Below are 19,183 nucleotides of genomic sequence, written 5' to 3'. Positions count from 1 at the left end.
ATTTATCTTTACAGCAACAGGATTGCAACACGAAAATATTTATCATTTTTACGGATGACAAAGTTGCAGGTATTGCTAATTCGACTGTAGTCTGTTGCCTACCTTTTTAAAAATTTTTTTAAAGATTTTTATTTATTTATTTGACAGAGAGAGACACAGCGAGAGAGGGAACACAAGCAGGGAGAGTGGGAGAGGGAGAAGCAGGCTTCCCGCTGAGCAGAGAGCCCGACGCGGGGCTCGATCCCACGACCCTGGGATCATGACCTGAGCCGAAGGCAGACACCCAACGACTGAGCCACCCAGGCGCCCCCCCACCTCTTTTTAAAATGCATTTTTTTTTATTAGAGTATAAGCAGGGAGAGCGGCAGGCAGAGGGAGAGGGAGAAGCAGGCTCCCTGCTCAGCAGGGAGCCCAACACAGGGCTCGATCCCAGGACCCCGGGACCATGACCTGAGCCGAAGGCAGACGCTTAACGACTGAGCCACCCAGGTGCCCCTGTTGCCTACATTTATAATTGTAGGAAATGCTAAATTCCAATTAGAGATTAGTAAAAGTAAAGATGTAATTTTTATTTCCCCCATACGAATTCATAAACCTTCTGAATTTTAACCATAGTCCCCTGGGGGCCCATGGTTTCCCAGAGGGGAGCCTGGCGCTTAGACACTAATAGTAATTTTTCTTCCGAGTATCGAAGATCCTCTAATTGGCCCTCCTGTGGCACTTACTGCCAATTGCCTTGTAGCATCTTCCTCACAGAGTTCCCATGTTTTGTACAAAACAGAAGGTTCAGTTTTTTTTCTCTGTGCCAAAAACATTCCAATTCCTTTCAGCATAGCATCCGTGTTTCATCATTCTTAGCCTTGTTGTTGCTGTTCTCTGGGCTAATCAGAGTCTCCACATTCTTCGTGAACCGTGGTGACCATAAGTAGCCTAGAAGCTCAGCTCCCGGCCCCGTGGAGCCTGATGGCCGAGTTCCCTGGACTGTGAATGACAACTTTCCTGAATATTCCAGCAGCATGCTGACTCCCTTCTTAACAGCACTCCACTTCTGGTTTGTATTCTGTTTATGATGAAGGGTGGTCCTTGGGTTGCTTCCTTTCATAGTTGTATCTTGCTTTTTCTTTTTGTTTTTGTTTTAAGGCCAATTCTGTATTTGTTCATTAAAAAAAGTCCCCACTAAATGTTCCTTTCTGTGGTCATAAATGTTTATGACATTGTTATATTGGGTCGTTCTGCCGTCCGCTGAATGGTCGTCTTTAGGGACTGAATGTCTTCCTTCCCAATAGCAGGATGAACAGAGAAAAGAAATGGCCAGAATTTTCACCCCATTATACTTAACAACAACAACAAAGAGTAGTTAATTAGAACTATTGGTTACTATTAGGGATCACTGCCTATAAAATGCATATACAATTGGGACATAAAGAAATAGAAATAAGTAAACTTAAGTTCGTTAGAGCTATTGGTCATTATTTAATCTTATCCTCTCATGAGCCCTGAACGGTTCTTTATTTTTAAAATTGTTGCATGTAGGCTCCACACCCGCTGTGGGGCTTGAACTCACCACCCTGATTTCAAGGGTTGCACTACTAACCGAGCCCGCCAGGCGCCCCTTAACACTTCTTCAGTACCTGCTACTTCTAATCCTGTGATTAGGGATTGAGGCTTGAAGAGAATTCTTATTTCACTCTCATCTTTAAGATTAAGCATCAAAAACACTTCTGAGAATATTGATAGAGGTTTGATCACCGTTTGAATTTAGGGCTCTATCTGACCGTGACCATGACCATGAAGAAAGGCTCTCTCCTCCCTGTTGTGTAAAGCAATCCTCACTCAGCTCGTTTGTATCATTTAATACACCATAAGATTCGCCTGTTTGAAGTGTTGAATTCAGGGACTTCTCGTAAATCCAGAGTTGTGCAATCTGGTTTTAGAACACGTACTACACTCCAAAGCGATTCCCTTGTGCGAGTTACTCCCCGTTTCCACCCCCACTGGCCCCAGGCCACCACTAATCGACGTTCTGTCCCTATGGATTTGTTTCTTCTGGACATCTCATGTAATGAAGTTAATTCAGACACTCTATGCTCTTTGTGACAGGCTTCTTTCACTTGGCATGATGTTCAGCCATGTCATGGTGCAAGTTCGTAAGTACCTCATTCCTTCTGACCCCCAGGTAATAGCCCACTGTACGGAGTCCCAGTTTTGTTCATCCACTCCCCAGCTGGACATTTGGATGGCTTCCACATTTTTGCTCTTAAAAGTCTTGCTACTTCATACACAAGTCTTTGTGGAAACATGTTTTGACTTCTCTTGGGTAGATACCTAGGAGTAGATTTGCTGGGTTGTGCAGTAACTTCTATATTTAACCCCTTTCTCAAAAGCCAAACTTTTCAAAGTGGCCGCACCAGTTAGCCTTTCCCTAAGCATGGTGTGAGGGGTCCTGTTCTGCTGGTTTAACTGACTTCTCGTCAGAGGTTAGTCCTTTCCCCTGAGTCCGACACAAGCTGGTAGGCAGATCTCCCAAACGTCACGAGTTTCCAATAAAACCCTCGTGATTCACTCCCTATTCTCCCAATCAGGTTCCGCAGACTTCTTGTTTTGAATCTTGTTACCTGATTTCCTAAAACACAGTTGGGGGTTACTCACGAATTTTCCTGTATTCCCTTTCTCTGTGCCACTGTCCCCTACACGTGGCACTCACATAACTTTTTGTGGAATTTGTTTTTCAAGTATCTGTCAGCCCCAACTGGACAGTAAGCCTTCCGGAGGGGCGATTTTTGTATCCAAGGAGACTAACGCAAACCATGGCAAAAAGTGGGCCTTAAAAAGTATTTGTTGGATGACTAGTTGACGAGGCGACGTATACATTTGGTTCAAATTTATACTGATTTCGCTGTCAGCCTGTTTTCCTTCAAAAGGGCTGACACTTCCCTCAGGACCGATTCATTGAACACAAGACACAGAATCGTAGAGTTTGCGGAAACCTTGGGGACAAGTCCAACTCTTTTAGTTCACCCGAAAACTCTAGGGCCTGGTGGGATGGAGTGACTCTCAGCCAAGGTGGCCGCTAGGAGCCAGCCAGGAAAATTCCCCTGCCATTGAAAGAAGGGGAGGGCCGGAGCGCTGGGGAGCCCAGGGGCTATCCCGTCACGGGAGTGGGGCTGCTCTGTGGCAGAATCCTGAGTGCCAGGCCTGAACGTCTTTCCTTAGAACAGGAACGTTTTTGGGTAGGATGTAAGATGACCCCATGGGTTTTCTAGTAGGTTAGTAATAGGGCAAGGGGGAAGATGAGCGGTCAGAGAACAGTCTACGCGTGAAGCAAGGAGGGAGCGCTTGGACTGGGCGGGGTGTTTGCAGAGGGAACTAGGGAAGGGAGGACAGAAGTCTGCAAGCCAGGGAAATGGTGGTCTCAGCGATGGCAATAAAGATGGGATCGAAGTGCAGCTTTGATGGTTTATGTGCCCTCTGCGGCCCCGGGGCCAAGAGCCTAGTGGGTCAGAGGGCTGCCTCTGCACTCACCATTCTGTTCCAGTACGGGCTCTACCCCGTACAGGCGAGTGACCTTGGACAAAGGACTCCATGACTCTGAGCCTTGGTTTTCCCATCTGTAAAATGGGGGTGGTTAACAACGGCCTCCTAGGCTTGCAGGGAGGATGAACTTAGGTGATACATTTGAGGCACTTAGGCCGAAGCCTACTGTGTAGCCAGAGATCAGTTCACAGTGGCCTTGGAGCCGGCCCGTCCTGTGATTTATTTCTGTCCTCACACAAAACTTCAGTCCGGGAGTCTTCAGGGGAAAGGAGCACTCCCTGCAGGAGCCGCTCGAAGCTGGACGCTCCATGTTTGAAGCTCTGTATAAGGCGACAGATAAATTCTCTTATCTTTTGGAGCCTGTGGGAGTGTTTTAAACTTAATTGGAAGTTCTTGAAAGGAACTGGCATTAAAAACAAAAAAAAATGCCACGTGGGTACAATTGTCCAAGTCTTAAATCGGTCATATCTGGAAAAAAAAATTGAGTTCGCTATAGTCTGGTAGGGCTTTCAAATGTCCCTCCCGGGGCCTTGTGTAATCTCAGGACTCCGGGGCTGCCCTGGGCACAAGGGCATGGAAACTCCTCTTGGACTAGAGCTGCCCCCCTTTCAACACGCAATACAACTTCATTTGAAGAAAAGGCTTCACTTTTTGGGAAAACTCGTGTAACAGAAATTTAACAAATATGCCAGACTGATAATGACAACCAAACGGCAAATTTTCAAAGAAATTCTATATAAAACCTCCACGGCTTTAATTGGCTAGACAAATTCATGAAACATAGCTTCTGAAGACTAAACGAAGGAAAAAACTTCACAGGATACAAACACTGTACCTTTGCCCCAGTGGAATGGTGTCATTTTGCGCTTTTCTGATTGATATTGGTGTCCACACCAAGAGTGGGGGAAAACACAAATCAAATCTTGGGTAAGTATTTCATGCTTGCCGCTATCTGTTTAGGAAACAAAGTATTTCACAAAAGAACCACATTCCATTAAAAGTATGTTTGTTCTGGCTGAAACATAATCATTTCCTCAGGAAGTCTGATTCAGATGAAGCATCTTAAGAAATTCAAATTGACTTTGCTTGTAGACAACTGAATGTCACCCTCATTTCTGAATTCCACGAAATGTTTTCAAAATTAACTCTGCCATTTTAGACCATGCTTTTTTTTTTAAGATTTATTTATTTATTTGAGAGAGAGAGGCGGGGAGAGGGCAGTGGGAAGGGGCAGAGGGAGAGGGAGAAGCAGACTCCCTGCTTGGCAGGGAGCCTGACACAGGGCTCCATCCCACAACCCTGAGAGATCATGACCTGAGCTGAGATCGAGAGTCGGGTGCTTAACCGACTGAGCCACCCAGGTGCCCCTAGACTATGCTTTTAAATACCAAATATGTATTATTTCATGGCCTTCACTCCCTAGTAAATGTCAACTCCAGTTATTTCCTACATTTTAATGAACTTCTTTTGTTTATTTACAGAAGCTTCACTTTTTAAATGTGAACTTTTGAGTATATTTCTAGATCTAAATAAACCAATAGGGAGGAGGAGAGTATAGGTTTAAGAATTCAGACTCTGGGACCAGGCTACCTGAGGTCCTGTCCCAGCTCAGCCATTTATGAGCTCTGTGACTTTCCACAGGTTACTTCACCTCTCTGTGCCTCATTTTACTTATCTGCAAAGTGAGAATAATAATTGTACCTTTCGGGCACCTGGGTGGCTCAGTCGGTTAAGCATCTGCCTTCGGCTCAGGTCATGATCCCAGGGTCCTGGGATCGAGTTCTGCGTCAGGCTCCCTGCTCAGCGGAGAGCCTGCTTCTCCCTCTGCCCCTCACCCTGCTTGTGCTCTCTCTCAAATAAATAAATAAAATCTAAAAAAAAAAAAAAGTTGTACCTTTCTCAGCAGACAGTGAAGATCACAGGAGTGAACATATATATGTAAAGCACTGGGACTAGCACCTGGTACACAGTAAGTGCTCAATAAATATTAGCCCCTGTTAGCTATTCTTGGTTTCCTAGGGTAGGCAGGGTATGCTTTGTCTGGTTTAATTGAATATTCTAGTTGATAAAAGGTTGCTATGGAGACTATTGAATAGATGAGCACTCTTGACACAGAATATAATCAAAGATGTTCAACGTAAAGACCTGGCTGGTCCGAAGTCCACAGACGTTTGGGGCTGAAGGGACATGAGAGAACATCTTGCTCAACATCTTTATGTCATGGTTGAAGACCCCAAGGCCCAAGGGCCTGAAGCCACTTGCAGAGAGCCACCGAGCTAGGTGGAGATAGTCAGGATGTGGTTGTTTCTAAAGATACTTCAGGCTCTCGGAGGGCCGTAGCAAAATTTCCATTAGGGGCACCCAGTTTCATTGCACTGATAAGCCTGTTCACCGGGGCATTCTCTGCCGGTCAGTCAGGATGACAAACAGAAGCATTTACCCATTGGGAACTGTCGATACACAAAGTAAATACAGGTCAGTAAGCTGGCTCTGCTTTATAACCTCATGCTCTCGTTTATGATGCTGCTAGACAATGCTTGCCATGGGGGTCTTTCTCCATGTTTCCCTGTTAAATATCCTTCGAAAGACATTGTTTGGTTACAACCACAAGAAAAAACAGCCTGAAATATTAGAAGTAGGAGGGCCTGGCACCACCACGCCCACACCACTGGAACAATTTATACCTTGGGAGGTGCACAGACAGGACACGCTGCAGATAATCAAAGTTTTATTTAAAATTATAGAACACTCAAAAATAAACAATATCATATGCTTGGATTTTTGGTGTGACATAGAAAAAGGCTTCCAATTACACTTAAAACCTTCAAGTTTTACCCCAACAAAGTATGCTATGCAGCCAGTCGAGGTGCTCTGAGAAACACTGCTGTCTCCAGGGGGCTGGGGTAGGAGGTAGGCTGCGGACATCCCTGCAGGGAGGTGTGCTTTTCCTACTCGGGTGGACGATTTTTCTTCTTGTTGTGGCTCTCAATGGCCCTTCTGAGTGCTTCATCCTGGATGAGATCAGACATTCTCACATCCGTGTGGCTACAGCCAATTTTGGGGCAACTGTCAAGTAGAAGAAAATCACTTAAGTTGGATGCCTTCGGCCTAAACTCTTCTCACATACAAGTATTTACATGAAGACATTTTAGCCACAAGGAGAATGTTCTAGAAATCGCGACCGATGTGCCCTGACTCATTTATTCACTGAGGGCCTACCTGAGCCTGTCCCTGCCCAGGGCCGAGAGCACAGGCAGGGGTCAAACAGGGCCCACTTCACCTTCCAGTGAGGGACAGAGATCATCACTAAGTCACCAGAGAGTGTGTGCTGTGAGTTCACTCGCATTAAGTGCTCTGAAGACAAAGAAGCAGGGTCAAGGGACAGAGTGTGGGGTGAGACTTCTCTAGCTGGAGTCAGGGCAAGCCTTACTGAGATCTTATCTAGAACAAGTGCTGCGTGTGGCCCTGGCAAAGGCAGGAGCCGAGAAGGCAGAAGCTTGGTGGCCTGGAGTAAAAGAGCAAGGTCAGTGTGGCTGAGATGCCCGGGGAGAGACGGAGGGCATTTGGAGAGGGTCAGGTGGGCTTTGGATTTTATTTTATTATTAAAATTTTTTTTAAAGTTTATTTATTTAAGTAGTCTCCACACACCCGATGTGGGGCTCGAACTCACGACCCTGAGACCAGGAGTCGCACACTCCTCCGATGGAACCAGCCAGGCGCCCCTGGATTATATTTTAAATATGAAGAGAACACCCTGGAGGGTTTGAGATAGGGGAGGGATGCGATTTGGTTTATGTTTAGGAACCCCGGCTCTGGCTGCTGAATGCAGAAGAGTAGGAGAGCCCCGCCACGGTGCGGGGCAGGGGGCTGCATGGCCGGGGCTGCAGGCGGTGGTCGGCTTCAGGGTGGAAACAGAACCTCTAGGACTTGCTGTGGGGTCAGAGGCACAGTGTAAGGGAAGAGAAGGGCTGAGCTTCATCAGGGTTGGCCCCCAGCCGATGGGCTCATTGGGGGTACCCTTTATCTCTACGGGGAGCAAGGGGGATGGAGTCAGGAGTCCCAGGTGGTCTATGTTCCCTCCGAAATGCCCACCCGTCCTCCCGGTGGAGAGACTGCGTGGGCTGGCAGAGACTCAGGGGAAAACTGTGGCTGAAGAAATCAGTGTGTGAGTCACCCATGGAAGGGGGGGAGGTACTTAAAGCTGCGGCTCTGTTTAGATGTGGCCCCCTCTGAAGGCAGCGGGCCGGAGGAAGTCACCTGATTTCCTCTCAGCATGAAGCAGACTTGGGTAGGGTAGAGTGCCCAGTGTCTGGAGTTAAGGTGACCTGGTTCTGAATATGGCCAACACCTACTTGCTCCTTACGAGACCACAGGCAACAAATGTTCCCTTCCTGAGCCTCTATGCCCTCAGATTTGAAGTGGCGGCAGAATTCCTATTTCCCAGGGCTACAGGCAACACGGTGCTCAATATTACCCCACGTCCCCTTCACTATCTCCTAAGACTAGCATCTCTGACCATCATTCTTCCGATACATTTTAAAGTGGCTGATCTCTCTGTATCGTGCATATATCCAATGCATACATGCACGCATTTGTGCACGCACTTGACCAGCTCTGTGCTGGGTTCTAAGCACCCAACTGTGCAATACAAATTTAGACTCCTGCCCACACAGAGCTCCGGCCCAGTGATCTGAGACAACTCTCCGAAAAGCACAGGTATATTAAGACAAAAAATAACAGCTATAAGACAAGATCAAAAGTAATAAATACAAGACAAAAGATAGAAACCAGAAGCGGAAGAAAGCTGATCATGGGAACTCTGATTTGTCCAGTGGTAGGAAGCCCAACTGTTCAACATGAAGGAGAACCATCTTCTTGGCTGTTCTTTCTGGACCAAGGCATCTTTATATAAGAAAGGCATTAATCAATGTAATAGATAATATGCGTGCTAACAATATTTATTTTTAAAATCATGAAATGTGCCCCACAGGGCAGGGACGTGTATTAAAATGTGACTGTAAAAAGGCCCTCATGGGAAAGAGGATCAGGTGGTCTGCCCAACTATGCATCCTTCTGCCCATCTGGCTCTGTGTTGGCGTAAGGCCTGGAGGCGCTTGAGACATGTCCTACACTGGTTTCTCAAAGTGAATTGTTTCTTTAACTGTGAAAGTAAATAGCTGTGATTATGAGAAGGATACGGACACTTTCAAGACTTTAGAAAGGGCATTTTTTCATCACTTCAACTTCTGTGACGCAGAAATGCACCTCAAAGTAGGTCCCTGGGATGACATGTGCTGGGGTCACCCTCACTTCATACTTGTCACTTGGTGAACATGCACTGTGACGGCCGGCCTGGGGTCCTCCCCACTCCCGAGTACCAAGTCTTTAGCCCCGACGGCCAGATGGTGAATAAGCGTAGAGGGGGAAGTGGGGACTGAGGTGGGGAGGACTTCCTGGTGACATCAGCCGCCCTGTCGGTGCATGAGAGGACTCTGAGCATGTCTGATGGGATCAACCACACACTGCAGGCTCATTCCTCACAATGGGACAATGGGATGGAGCCCAGGGTGATGTGCATCCCGAACAAAGAAGTCTGACCTCACCTAAGGGATCAACTCTGGGGGACAGAGGCATTCACCCAAAAGCCCTCCCAAGGGGAGCTGACGGCCTCTTGACACAAACGCACGCTCAAGAGTGAAAGAGACGTGGGCTCAAGCCTCTTGGCTGTGACCCTCCGGGCAAGTGGCTTTAATTCTCGTGCCTTAGTTTCTTCTGCCATGAAGATGACATAGAACGTGGGGTCGCCAGGAGAAATAAGGAGGGCAATGTGCGACAAGGGTTGAGGCCCTGACTCTAGTCCGCAGCTTCTGCTCCCAAGAAGCCTGTGGAGAGGAGGCAGCCCACCGAGGGTGCTGGTGGCACATGGGCGAGCTACGATGCAAGGCTGCCATGGTAGCCTGATGAGGCGCGCTCTGCCCAGCCTGAGTGACGGTTCAGGGAAGACTTCCTGGAGGAGAGGTTGATTCGGGAGAGGAGGGAGAACCTTGTTTCTCAGCCTATCTCAAATAAACAAACACAAGTTCTTCAGCTACAAAGGGTAAGGCAAGGCCGTAATGACATGATACTGAATCAGGGCACTCCTCCTCCGGAGAAATAACGCTCTATATAAGCCTTAGTGCACTAATCCCCAGGACGTCCTGGTGAGCAAGTTAGGTGTGGCAACACCCAATCCTAAGCTCTCGAGTCATCGCTGTGCAGGAGTCAGACCTACAGGCCTCGAAGGAGAGACTGGGTCCTCAACTCGGGTCACTGACAGGGCAGAACATTCCATCAGAGCATCGAGCAAGCATGGAAGTGTCTACTGAACAAAGAGAGCCCAGGTCTCAGGGGTCCCAGAAGGCTGCGGGGAACCTTGGCCTCAGTGTCAGCTCTAAAGTACAAGATTCGGAGTCCTGTGAGCTCCCGGATCTGGGTCCCAAGAATTCCAAGGTCCAATCCAGCTCTGGGAGGAGGTCTACGGATACCTCTGGAAGTCTGAGTGGGATGGGTTCCCATCATACCTAAATACACCGAGTAACTCTGTCCTCCCTCCTCTGAGTCTAAAATAACGTGTCACTAAGCAGTGAGGTAAGTAATAACAACACTGACAGTCTCGACCTTTCTAACCCTACTGCGTTCTGGAGTTCCAAAGGAGCTTTCGCTTAAGTGGTTTGCTTCTCCACTGCCAAGAAATGTGCTGGTCCAGGCCTAGACTGGAATTTCCCCACCGTTTCTGTAATCCTAAGATCCTGGGAGATGCTGTTATTCTTTCTCCTCTGCAGATGAAGACATGGGGGCTCTGAGAGGCGAAATGGCCCGTTGGCCAAGAGTGAACTAGGGACAGTGAGCGCAACACCAGCGCTCCGCTCTTCAACGACACATCCCTACTCAACTTCATTGTACTGCACGTGCTGTTCAATGGGACTGTTGGTTAAACACAGTTCCTGTTCCTCAGCGAAAAAGGAACGACATGACTGTGGAACACTGGAAATATCTTATTACTGGGGCAATCATAAGGCAGCTCTGTTAGGGAGATAACGCACGGCCGTTATTCAGGAAATTGTTTTAACTACTGTATTTAGTGAGGGCCGAAGTCTCCACAATTCTATCCTGACTCAAGCCAGGGGAGAGAGATCTTCGCAGACACCAAAGCATGGCCAGGACGATTCCAGTCAGTGCCCAGTCATACAACGTACCTGGATTTCCAGTCTGACAAAATGTAACGTTAGAGTCATCTAGGAGGAAGGACTAAGATTTCTCAAATTGGATGCGTCACAGACATTTTTAAACAAAGGGGACCCAGAACTGCTCCTTGGGCTCACATGCATCATGGGAAATGACACTGCTTCATGCTCAGTCAGGAAGCTCTGGAGTAGCTGATGAAGAGGCCCTGAGGTGTAATCTGCTGCCAAGTGCAGCCTGTCTCCAGGACTCTGCCCACAGCCCCGCTGCTCCTGGGACACGCGCCTCCCCTCCTTCTTCCTGTCTCGTCGGGCTACGCCTCAGACGGCTTCCCTGGGGTCTTCTTCCTCTGACTGCCTTCTCTTTTAATGCGTGCAATGCCTTTCTGAGGGTCCACGGGTGCTGAGGGTGAGGCGGTGAGCAGAGCAGGGCTGGCCGCGGGCCCCATGCTGCCTGGAGCCAGGCCACGGTCCTGTCCTTGGTGGTTCTCAGCCGGCTTTCACCTGCCGCCCAGAGCTGCCCCTGGGCGGCAGGTGAGTGGGTTTGCCTCCTCCAGCCATTACCTCTCAGTGACGTCTTGAGCTCAGAGCTCTCTCCCGGGTTCAACACCTCACATTTTCTGGGCCTCCGGGACACTTCCAAATGGCTATGTTGCTAGGACCCCAAGCTGCGCCTCTCACAATCCTTCCTAAATGTGTTTGTCACTCCTGCCCTCTCTGTTGGCTAACGAGCCCGCTACCCTTCTGGAAATACCCTCACTCCTTCTTCCTCCCTTCAACTCTCAGTTGCCAAATCCTGCTAGCTGTGCCCCCAGCATGGGCCCCATTCTCATTCCCTTCTGCCTCAGACTGTTGCCTCAATGAGGCCCCCATCGTCAGTAACTTAATCCCCTGCAAACACATTCTCACTGATGCTGTCACCTCATGCCTTGTTTATCCATCTCTTGAATTGTCTTAGAGTAACTTCCTAACCTCCAGCTTGACTTACCTGATTCCCTCAAAACCCTGCAGTGTTGTCTCATGCCTACAGAATAATGGCGGCAAGAATGAGAGTGGCGGTGGGGGGTAAGGGTACCGTTTACTGAGTCTTACCATGGGCCAAGGACTTGAAAGTACTTCACATAGATCGTATTCAAATTTCAAACATACCCGGGAGGCAATTACAATCATTATCATCAATTTATAGATGAGGAAACCAAAGAAATCATGACATTTAACATCTCTATAATGAATCTTGACACCGCTCTCCTTACTGTTCTACAGTTCTTGTCCAGAGCACCCTTTTTTCTCCCTCTCACAAAGAGTAATCACGACCGTACCTTCTGACCACCAAGTAGAACAGACTCTGAATGGGGCGAGCCTGTTAGCCAGAAGGACTCTTCTTCATCATTCTCTGAAATCCTTCTCATTTTTTTTCAAGGCCCAGGAAAAATACTACATTCTCTCTGAACCTCCCACACTTCTTCCACTTGGACTTAATTGTTATTATCAAGCTATGAGAATCTGCAGTTTGCAGAATCTGCGCTCATGTTATAGAAGCATGACAGGAAAAAGACATTTTTCTAAATGACAAATGTTATTCGTGTAATTCCAACTAGCACATACAATTCAAAAAAGCCAAAGGACATTAGAAAGTGGAACATGTAATTAGGAAGATCCTTTTACACGTGAGCCTGTTCTTGAAGTCACCATCCCCATCCTGGGACTTGTGAGAAATGTGCTTTGTTCTCAGTGCCTGCTCTTTCCAAATCTGACTCTGGGAGAATATCATAAACTTTAAGAAAGTAAGAGTTGTGAAACAGAACTATCTGGGAATATCTATTCTCAGCAATTATCATTTTCGCAAATTAAAAGGTTTTTTTTCAGAGAATGAACACAGAAAAAAGTCAGTAGAAAGAGAAGGCTCAGAAGTCCAGAAACAAAGGAAATTATATTCACAGGGAAAATGGAAGGTTCACTAGGGAAATACAACATCTCAATTCTAAGCTGGGACTCAAAACAGATACAAATGTACTCAACACTCTTAATTTTGCAGTCATGAGGGCATTCTTCGGGGACAAAGAGGGTAAATGACTTGACTGAATGACCATCAAGATATCTAGAGTCTCAAATACCCTATCTCTAAGTCCACGCCCACAGGAGGAGTGCTGGGGAATTCCAATTCTGGGTCTGGACCAGCAAATTTCTGGGTGATGGAGAAGCGAGCCACACATCAAAGTGACTGTTATCAGAAGTCCATTGAGAACTGGTCACACCTGCAATTCCATTCCTACGTCAAATCTGTGATAAGAGCACGAGAAATGCCAAACTGAATTATAGTGAGTCTAGCCAACCCAGGATTCCATGTTATCACAGGAATGGAGCCACGGTCCTCCAAGGTTGTGTGCCAGAGGGGTAGGAATGCGTGGGTAGGGGGTGGGCAGGGGGTGGAAATACATATAAAATACAGGTAAAAGGAAGATTTTCCAAACATTTCAATTAAAAAAATTTTTTTTCTCACTGAAGTGATTCACAAATTTACTTGAACCTTTCAGAAAGTTATTTAAATAATTAAAGATATGAAAGGTTTTCCCTGACAATTCAATCTCGATCAAGACCTCTGGATACAAATCTTATCTCGGAACGTTTTAACCAAGTTACCTGTATCGCAGGATGCAAAAGAATTTGCCATTCCTTCTTGTGTGAGTACATACAGAAGGGGAAAAAGAAATCTCTTAGTATCATAGTTCCCCTTAATCTTTTCTCAGGCTATAGCACAATTTCATGAACATTCCTATTAATTAATGATGAAACTTGCACCCAATTCCTTTTTCTCCTGTTTCGAAGGTGTGGCTAAAGTTGCTTCAGCTTCTTCCTGAGCAGACTACTCATTTTTCCGTCGTGTATTGTTTTTCCAGAAAGCCGGCTTCCGTGCTTACACCAAGAGGGAGGTGGGTGGGCTTTAGGGGGGGACATGGAAGTGTCTTTTTGTCTAGCGTGGGCACACCACCTCTGACTGACCGCCACTGGGAAGGCTCACTTCCCTTCCGGCGCCGACTCACCAGGCCTTTTTCTTCCGCTTGTGCTTGGACTCAATCATGCGCACAATGGCTTCCTCCTCATAGGTGTGGCCACACACTTTATTTTTCACCGGCTTCTTCATTTCCACCTGCAATCAAGGAGACATTCAGCTTTCAGGAATGATAATGATCCACTTCCAGTAACTTCTCCAAGTCACCAATTACTTAGAACTGTTTTTTCCTCATCTGGGGGCTTCCCGTGCTCAACCTCGCAGTCTCGTGGCTCATTGATCGTAGATCATTGTTGGGGCAGATGGCCACAGAGGAAAATGCAGGGAGACCGTGGCACCAATGTCAGCTGGCTCGTGGGCCAAGAATTTCCTCCTCGATCCCTCAGGGCACGGTTGACTGAAAAGTCTTGCCAGCCCGGGGAACCTCCCCCATAGCCTCCTGGACCTCATCACTTTCCTTTCCTCCCTCCTCACCCGAGATGTGAAATCAAGTTAGAAAGCAAACATGAGTCTTGTGCCTCTATGAAGTGAATTGCTTTGTCTTTCTGGGAAGGAAGAAGGAGACAGTACCTGTGTAATGGGGCAGATGAAGTTGGTCTGACTTTGGGTCACAATCATATCTTCATCAACTCCTTCTGTTCCATCAGCCTCTCTGTCGGCTTGAAGACCATCTAGAGGGGAAAAGGGAAGTCGCTGAGCCACGTTGGTCTAACACTGTGCCAAGGACAGGAGGGAATGGAGGGAAGGAATGGAAGGAAGGCAGGAGGTTAATGGTTTCTCAGGGTCTGTTGGGTGGTAGGCAACCTTGCTAGGCACTTGGATGCCCGTTAACTCTTCTGCTCTTAAGAGAATCCTGCAGGGTAGGTAGGATTCTGCCCATTTTTGATAAGGAAACAGACTCAGAGCAGTGGGATACCTTTTTCAAAGTATTAATTTGGGAGGGAGTACTGTCCAGTAATCAAGAGTGTGGCTTTGGAGTCAGAAGGGCCTGGTTATCTCTTTCACTTCCAGCTGGGAGACCTTGGGCTAGTAAGATCTTTTTCGTAAAGCCTCTACTTTCTAGCTTTGTTGCAAAGATTAAAAGAGATGAAAAATGTAGCATGCTTTGCAAAGCCCCTAGCACAAGGAAACATTCAATAAAGGGTAACTACTATTAGCTAGCTCAGGGGTTCTCAAACTTTTTGGTCTTAGAATACTTTTATACTTTTTGATATTACTGAGGACCCCAAAAAACTTATTTGGAGTTATAGTTACCAATATTTGCCACAGCAGACATTAAGACTAGGGATTTTAAAAATATGCATTTATCAATTCATTTAAAAAAACCACAACTCCTGGGGCATCTGGCTGGCTCAGTCGGTAGAGTATGTGACTCTTGATCTCAGGGTTGTGAGTTCAAGCCCCACGTTGGGTGTAGAGATTACTTAAGTTAATAAAACTTAAAAAAAAAAAAAAACTCCACTGCATGTTAACATAAATGATATTTTCAAAACTAAAAGTAATTATATTTTCCAGAACAACAATAAAAGAGTTTGAGACAAGAGTGGCATTGTTTTTACATTTTTGAAAATATCTTTACTGTTTTGCTTAATAGAAGATAGTTGGATTTTGAGGGGCACCTGGGTGGCTCAGTGGGTTGAGCGTCTGACTCTTGATTTCGGCTTGGGTCGTGATCTCAGGGTCGTGAGATCAAGCCCTGCATTGGGCTCTGTGCTCAGCAGGGAGTCTGCTTGAGATTCTCTCTCTCCCTCTGCCCCTCCCCCCACTCTCTCTCTCTAAATACATAAATAAATAAAATCTTTAAATAAATAAGAAGATAGTGGGATTCCGGTATCTGTCTATGCATTCAATCTGTTGTGATGTCATGTCATGTAGCCTCTGGAAAAATACACTTATGGAAAGAGAGAGTGAAAAAGACAAGTGACATCTTAGTATTATTATGAAGATAATTTGGACCTCGTGGGTACCCGCAAAGGCCTTGGGAGAACCCTAGGGTCCCTGGCCCACACTTTGAGAACTGCTGAGCACATGCATGGTAAGGCTGCCTTTGGAGAGCCTATGTGATTCTGAAATTTATGTTCTTTTCATTTCATCACACTTGCTCCTTACTGAGAGCAAACGGATGATGGATGGCTTCTGAATGGGATAATGAGACTAAGTATCTCATGTGAAAGCCTTTCTTTCTGGAGCAGGGAGACATCATTTTGCACAGACATCAAAGATCGATAGCTTTTTAAATGTAAGTGTTGACAGTGTCTTCCTTCCTCTTTCTCCCCTGGCCCCCCCTTTCCTGTCCTTACTGCCTTTTCTCTCCCCTTCCTTCTTTCATTCTGGCAAAATAACATCAATGATAATAATTGCTTTGTTTTTAATGTGGGAGGGAGAACCCTTGTCTCAGGTTCAGATGGTCCTGCACACCGTTCTGTTCCTAAAACTGACGGCCCGGGCCTCCCACCTTGGCCAGATGGAATGCCTGTCCAGAAAAGTACCACTGGGGGCAGGAAAAGAGCCACAGAACGCTCGTTCAAGGTCACCCAGTGAACTAATGGCTGGCACCAGGGATTCTGCCCCTAGCTACTCTGTTTTTGTAGGGGTTTCACCTTGTTTTACAGACTACATGTCAGCTTCTTGTGTTTTCCTAGAGAAATGTCCCTCAAAGCAGCTCTCATTCCTTGAAGAAGGCAGGAGTGGAGACCTCAGAGCACAGGACTTCCCAGGCAGGGCATTTTTAACCATTGGCCACTCAGGTACTGTGCCTTCTAGCTTTTCAAGGACCTGTAAAAATGTCTGAGCCCTTGAAAATCATTTGTTGGCTTCAGAACAGGAGAACCACAAAACTGGATTAATAAATGAAAAAGGTTGACAAAATGTAATGTTAGATTAACTTCATTAATTGCTGACTTGGGGGGCGCCTGGGTGGCTCAGTTGGTTAAGGGTCTGCCTTCAGCTCAGGTCATGATCCCGGGCTCTCCGCTCAGCGGGGAGTCTGCTTCTCCCTTTCCCTCTGCCCCACCCCCACCCCCACACCAGCCAACTTGTGCTCTCTCTCTCTCAAATAAATAAATAAAATCTTTAAAAAAACTGCTGACTTGGTAATCAAAAATATTTCATTTGGAAGCAATATGTAGGCTGGATTTAGGTTTGAACTTAATAATTCCCAGGTATGCTAAGATAATTGCTGATGAATAAATAGCCAATTATAAGTTACTTGTAACCAACCTATGTCCAAAGCAAAACTATGAAGATATTTTCAAAAAATTCTGTTGGCAATAAAAGTATATTTAATGTGGAGGTATGTTTGCTGTGATGTGGGATGGGACCTATGAAGGGTTTTTGTGCGTCCCAGGACCCGTCTTTCGTATTCACAGAGCGAAGAATTAGACTCCTAGAGGAGTCCTTCATCAACCCAGTGGTTGCTCACAAGGGCTCAGGAAAGGTGGACAAGGAGCAAAGTCAAGGAGCAGAGCTAAGAGCGTTCTGTCTCTTTAATTCACTTTCTAAAACCTCCTCCTGTGGGCGGCTATTGCCAACTTCTGATTGTGTGTTTGGTAGTCAAAATTCAGGTCCCTCTTTGTCCATTTCTTACACAGCTTCTTCTGAGCTGATGGCAGATTATTTTTTTCCCTAATGGCATTTTTCTGACTGTAGATGTGATACTGTAGAAGTCACCAGAAACTCTGTTAGATGAATAACAGAGTTCTGCCAATGGGAAAGGCTGTGGGTTTGTTTTTTATTTTCTATTTTTAAATGTAAAAGGTAGAGGAAGAAGCAAAGCACAGTTCGAATGCAATGGCGACCACTAAGGAAGGCTGAGTGGAGAACTCAGAAACTGTAGGTGGCTATCAACATCCGTGATCATGAAAGAAGGTAACAAAAGTAAGACGGAGGAAGAATGCCAACAGTGAGTAATAATAGTTCACGGACCGGGAGTCTAAAAAGAGAAAGATCCTCAATAGCTAAACCTCTCTTGAGATAGAACATTTCCTCACCTGAAATCGATATTTATAGAAAGTGATATTAATGTTGGGATCTCTGATGTGCTAACAGAAGGTCACATCTGGCAGTAAATATCAGTCACACTCATTTAGTTGATCCAAAGATAAGACTTTTTGATAAGCTTGGTAAAGGAAGACTGGAGAGAAAAATATAGATCATCTACTAGAACCATGTAAGTTTTATTTATTTTTTATTTTTTTAAGATTGTATTTATGTATCTGACAGAGAGAGACACAGCGAGAGAGGGAACACAAGCAGGGGGAGTGGGAGAGGGAGAAGCAGGCTTCCTGCTGAGCAGGGAGCCCGATGCGGGGCTCAATCCCAGGATCCTGGGAATGTGACCTGAGCCGAAGGCAGACGCTTAACGACTGAGCCACCCAGACGCACCACATAAGTTTTAAAGCTGAAATTATCTACCCTAATTCTCTCAAACACCTGAGAAATCTGAAATCTAAAGACATTATAGATTTTGTTCAAAGGTAGGCAGGGATTTAGTAAATCAGCGCACGGCTCTGTTTTCTTGGCCTGCTTAATTTGAAGCCTAAAACCAGTGTGTAGGTTCTGGGAGCCACCCTTTCCTCCCCCAGATTATTATTTTATTAATAACAGCACCTCAAGTTTACCGTCTTCTACATCGTAGCCACTGTACTGAGCACTTTAAATATATTATCACATTTAATCCTCGCAAAGTACCCTCTGGTATAGGCCAGAAAACTTAAGCCTCACAATATTTTTAAGGCAACAGTAGGAAATAGCGATATTATAATAAATAATAAATAAATAAATAAATAAGTGGATTAAATCAATTTAATCATTATTAAAGAGATCACACTTTTCCTTATTATAAAGTGAAAAGCAAGAAAATTAGTCATATTGCGTTCCACGTACACACACAGGGTATGTTGTTAGAAGTACGTGTCGGCTGTCAACTTGTGATCTGGTGGGCAAATCTCAAATCCCCTCCTTCTGTCCCTGCCTGGGAGGGAGGGTACCCAAGCCACGTGCAGACGGCGGAAGTGCAGACAGGACTTAATGTTAGAGAGGTACCCATAAGGGATGTGTCAGGGTGTGAGTGAGTAACTTGGACATGATTGCTTCGGATGTCATAAAATGAACGTGAAGAGGAAAGAGAAACCACGGAAATGCTTGAAGTAGTAACCAAGTGCACAAAGAATTCCAGAAGTCTATGAATATTCCCCTGGGATGTAAAGTTAGGGGGTAGAGAGGGCATCTATTGAACCCCAAGATGTGGGTTCATCATCAGTCAGTTATGACGGACAATGAAGAGCTAAACGGCTCTGCCTTCAGTCGTCCCCAGTCAGCCATCATCCTTCTAATCGCTCAAGCCAAGACTTTTGGAATTATTCTTAATTACTTCATTTTCCTTCGTTCCCCACATCGAGCCTTACTGGCAAGTTCTGTT

At 46.0% G+C, this 19,183-nt stretch overlaps 1 protein-coding gene and 1 long non-coding RNA gene across 4 annotated transcripts in view; one reads left to right on the top strand and one right to left on the bottom strand.

Moving 5' to 3' along the window:
- LOC145720981 (uncharacterized) overlaps nt 1-19,183 on the top strand; it is a 45,374-nt gene that overhangs the window by 4,507 nt on the left and 21,684 nt on the right. The window contains exon 2 of the long non-coding RNA XR_014144388.1: nt 17,521-17,665. This is a non-coding gene — a long non-coding RNA (uncharacterized LOC145720981). The remainder of the gene's footprint in view (nt 1-17,520; nt 17,666-19,183) is intronic.
- Nucleotides 6,248-19,183, bottom strand: part of NSMCE2 (NSE2 SUMO ligase component of SMC5/6 complex) — a 197,897-nt gene continuing 184,961 nt past the window's right edge. For all 3 annotated transcript variants that reach the window (XM_081816537.1, XM_081816538.1, XM_081816540.1), the window contains 3 exons: nt 14,335-14,435; nt 13,796-13,902; nt 6,248-6,600 (listed from right to left, as the gene is read on the bottom strand). In XM_081816537.1, the coding sequence (XP_081672663.1) occupies nt 6,483-6,600; nt 13,796-13,902; nt 14,335-14,435 (326 nt within the window). In that variant the 3' untranslated portion in view covers nt 6,248-6,482. The remainder of the gene's footprint in view (nt 6,601-13,795; nt 13,903-14,334; nt 14,436-19,183) is intronic.

This window comes from Leptonychotes weddellii, chromosome 4 (assembly GCF_054177405.1).
Source record: "Leptonychotes weddellii isolate Sample4059 chromosome 4, ASM5417740v2, whole genome shotgun sequence".
Lineage (NCBI taxonomy): Eukaryota > Metazoa > Chordata > Mammalia > Carnivora > Phocidae > Leptonychotes > Leptonychotes weddellii.
Note: the sequence above shows the minus strand (reverse complement) of the source record. Positions and strands in the feature narration are given on the sequence as shown.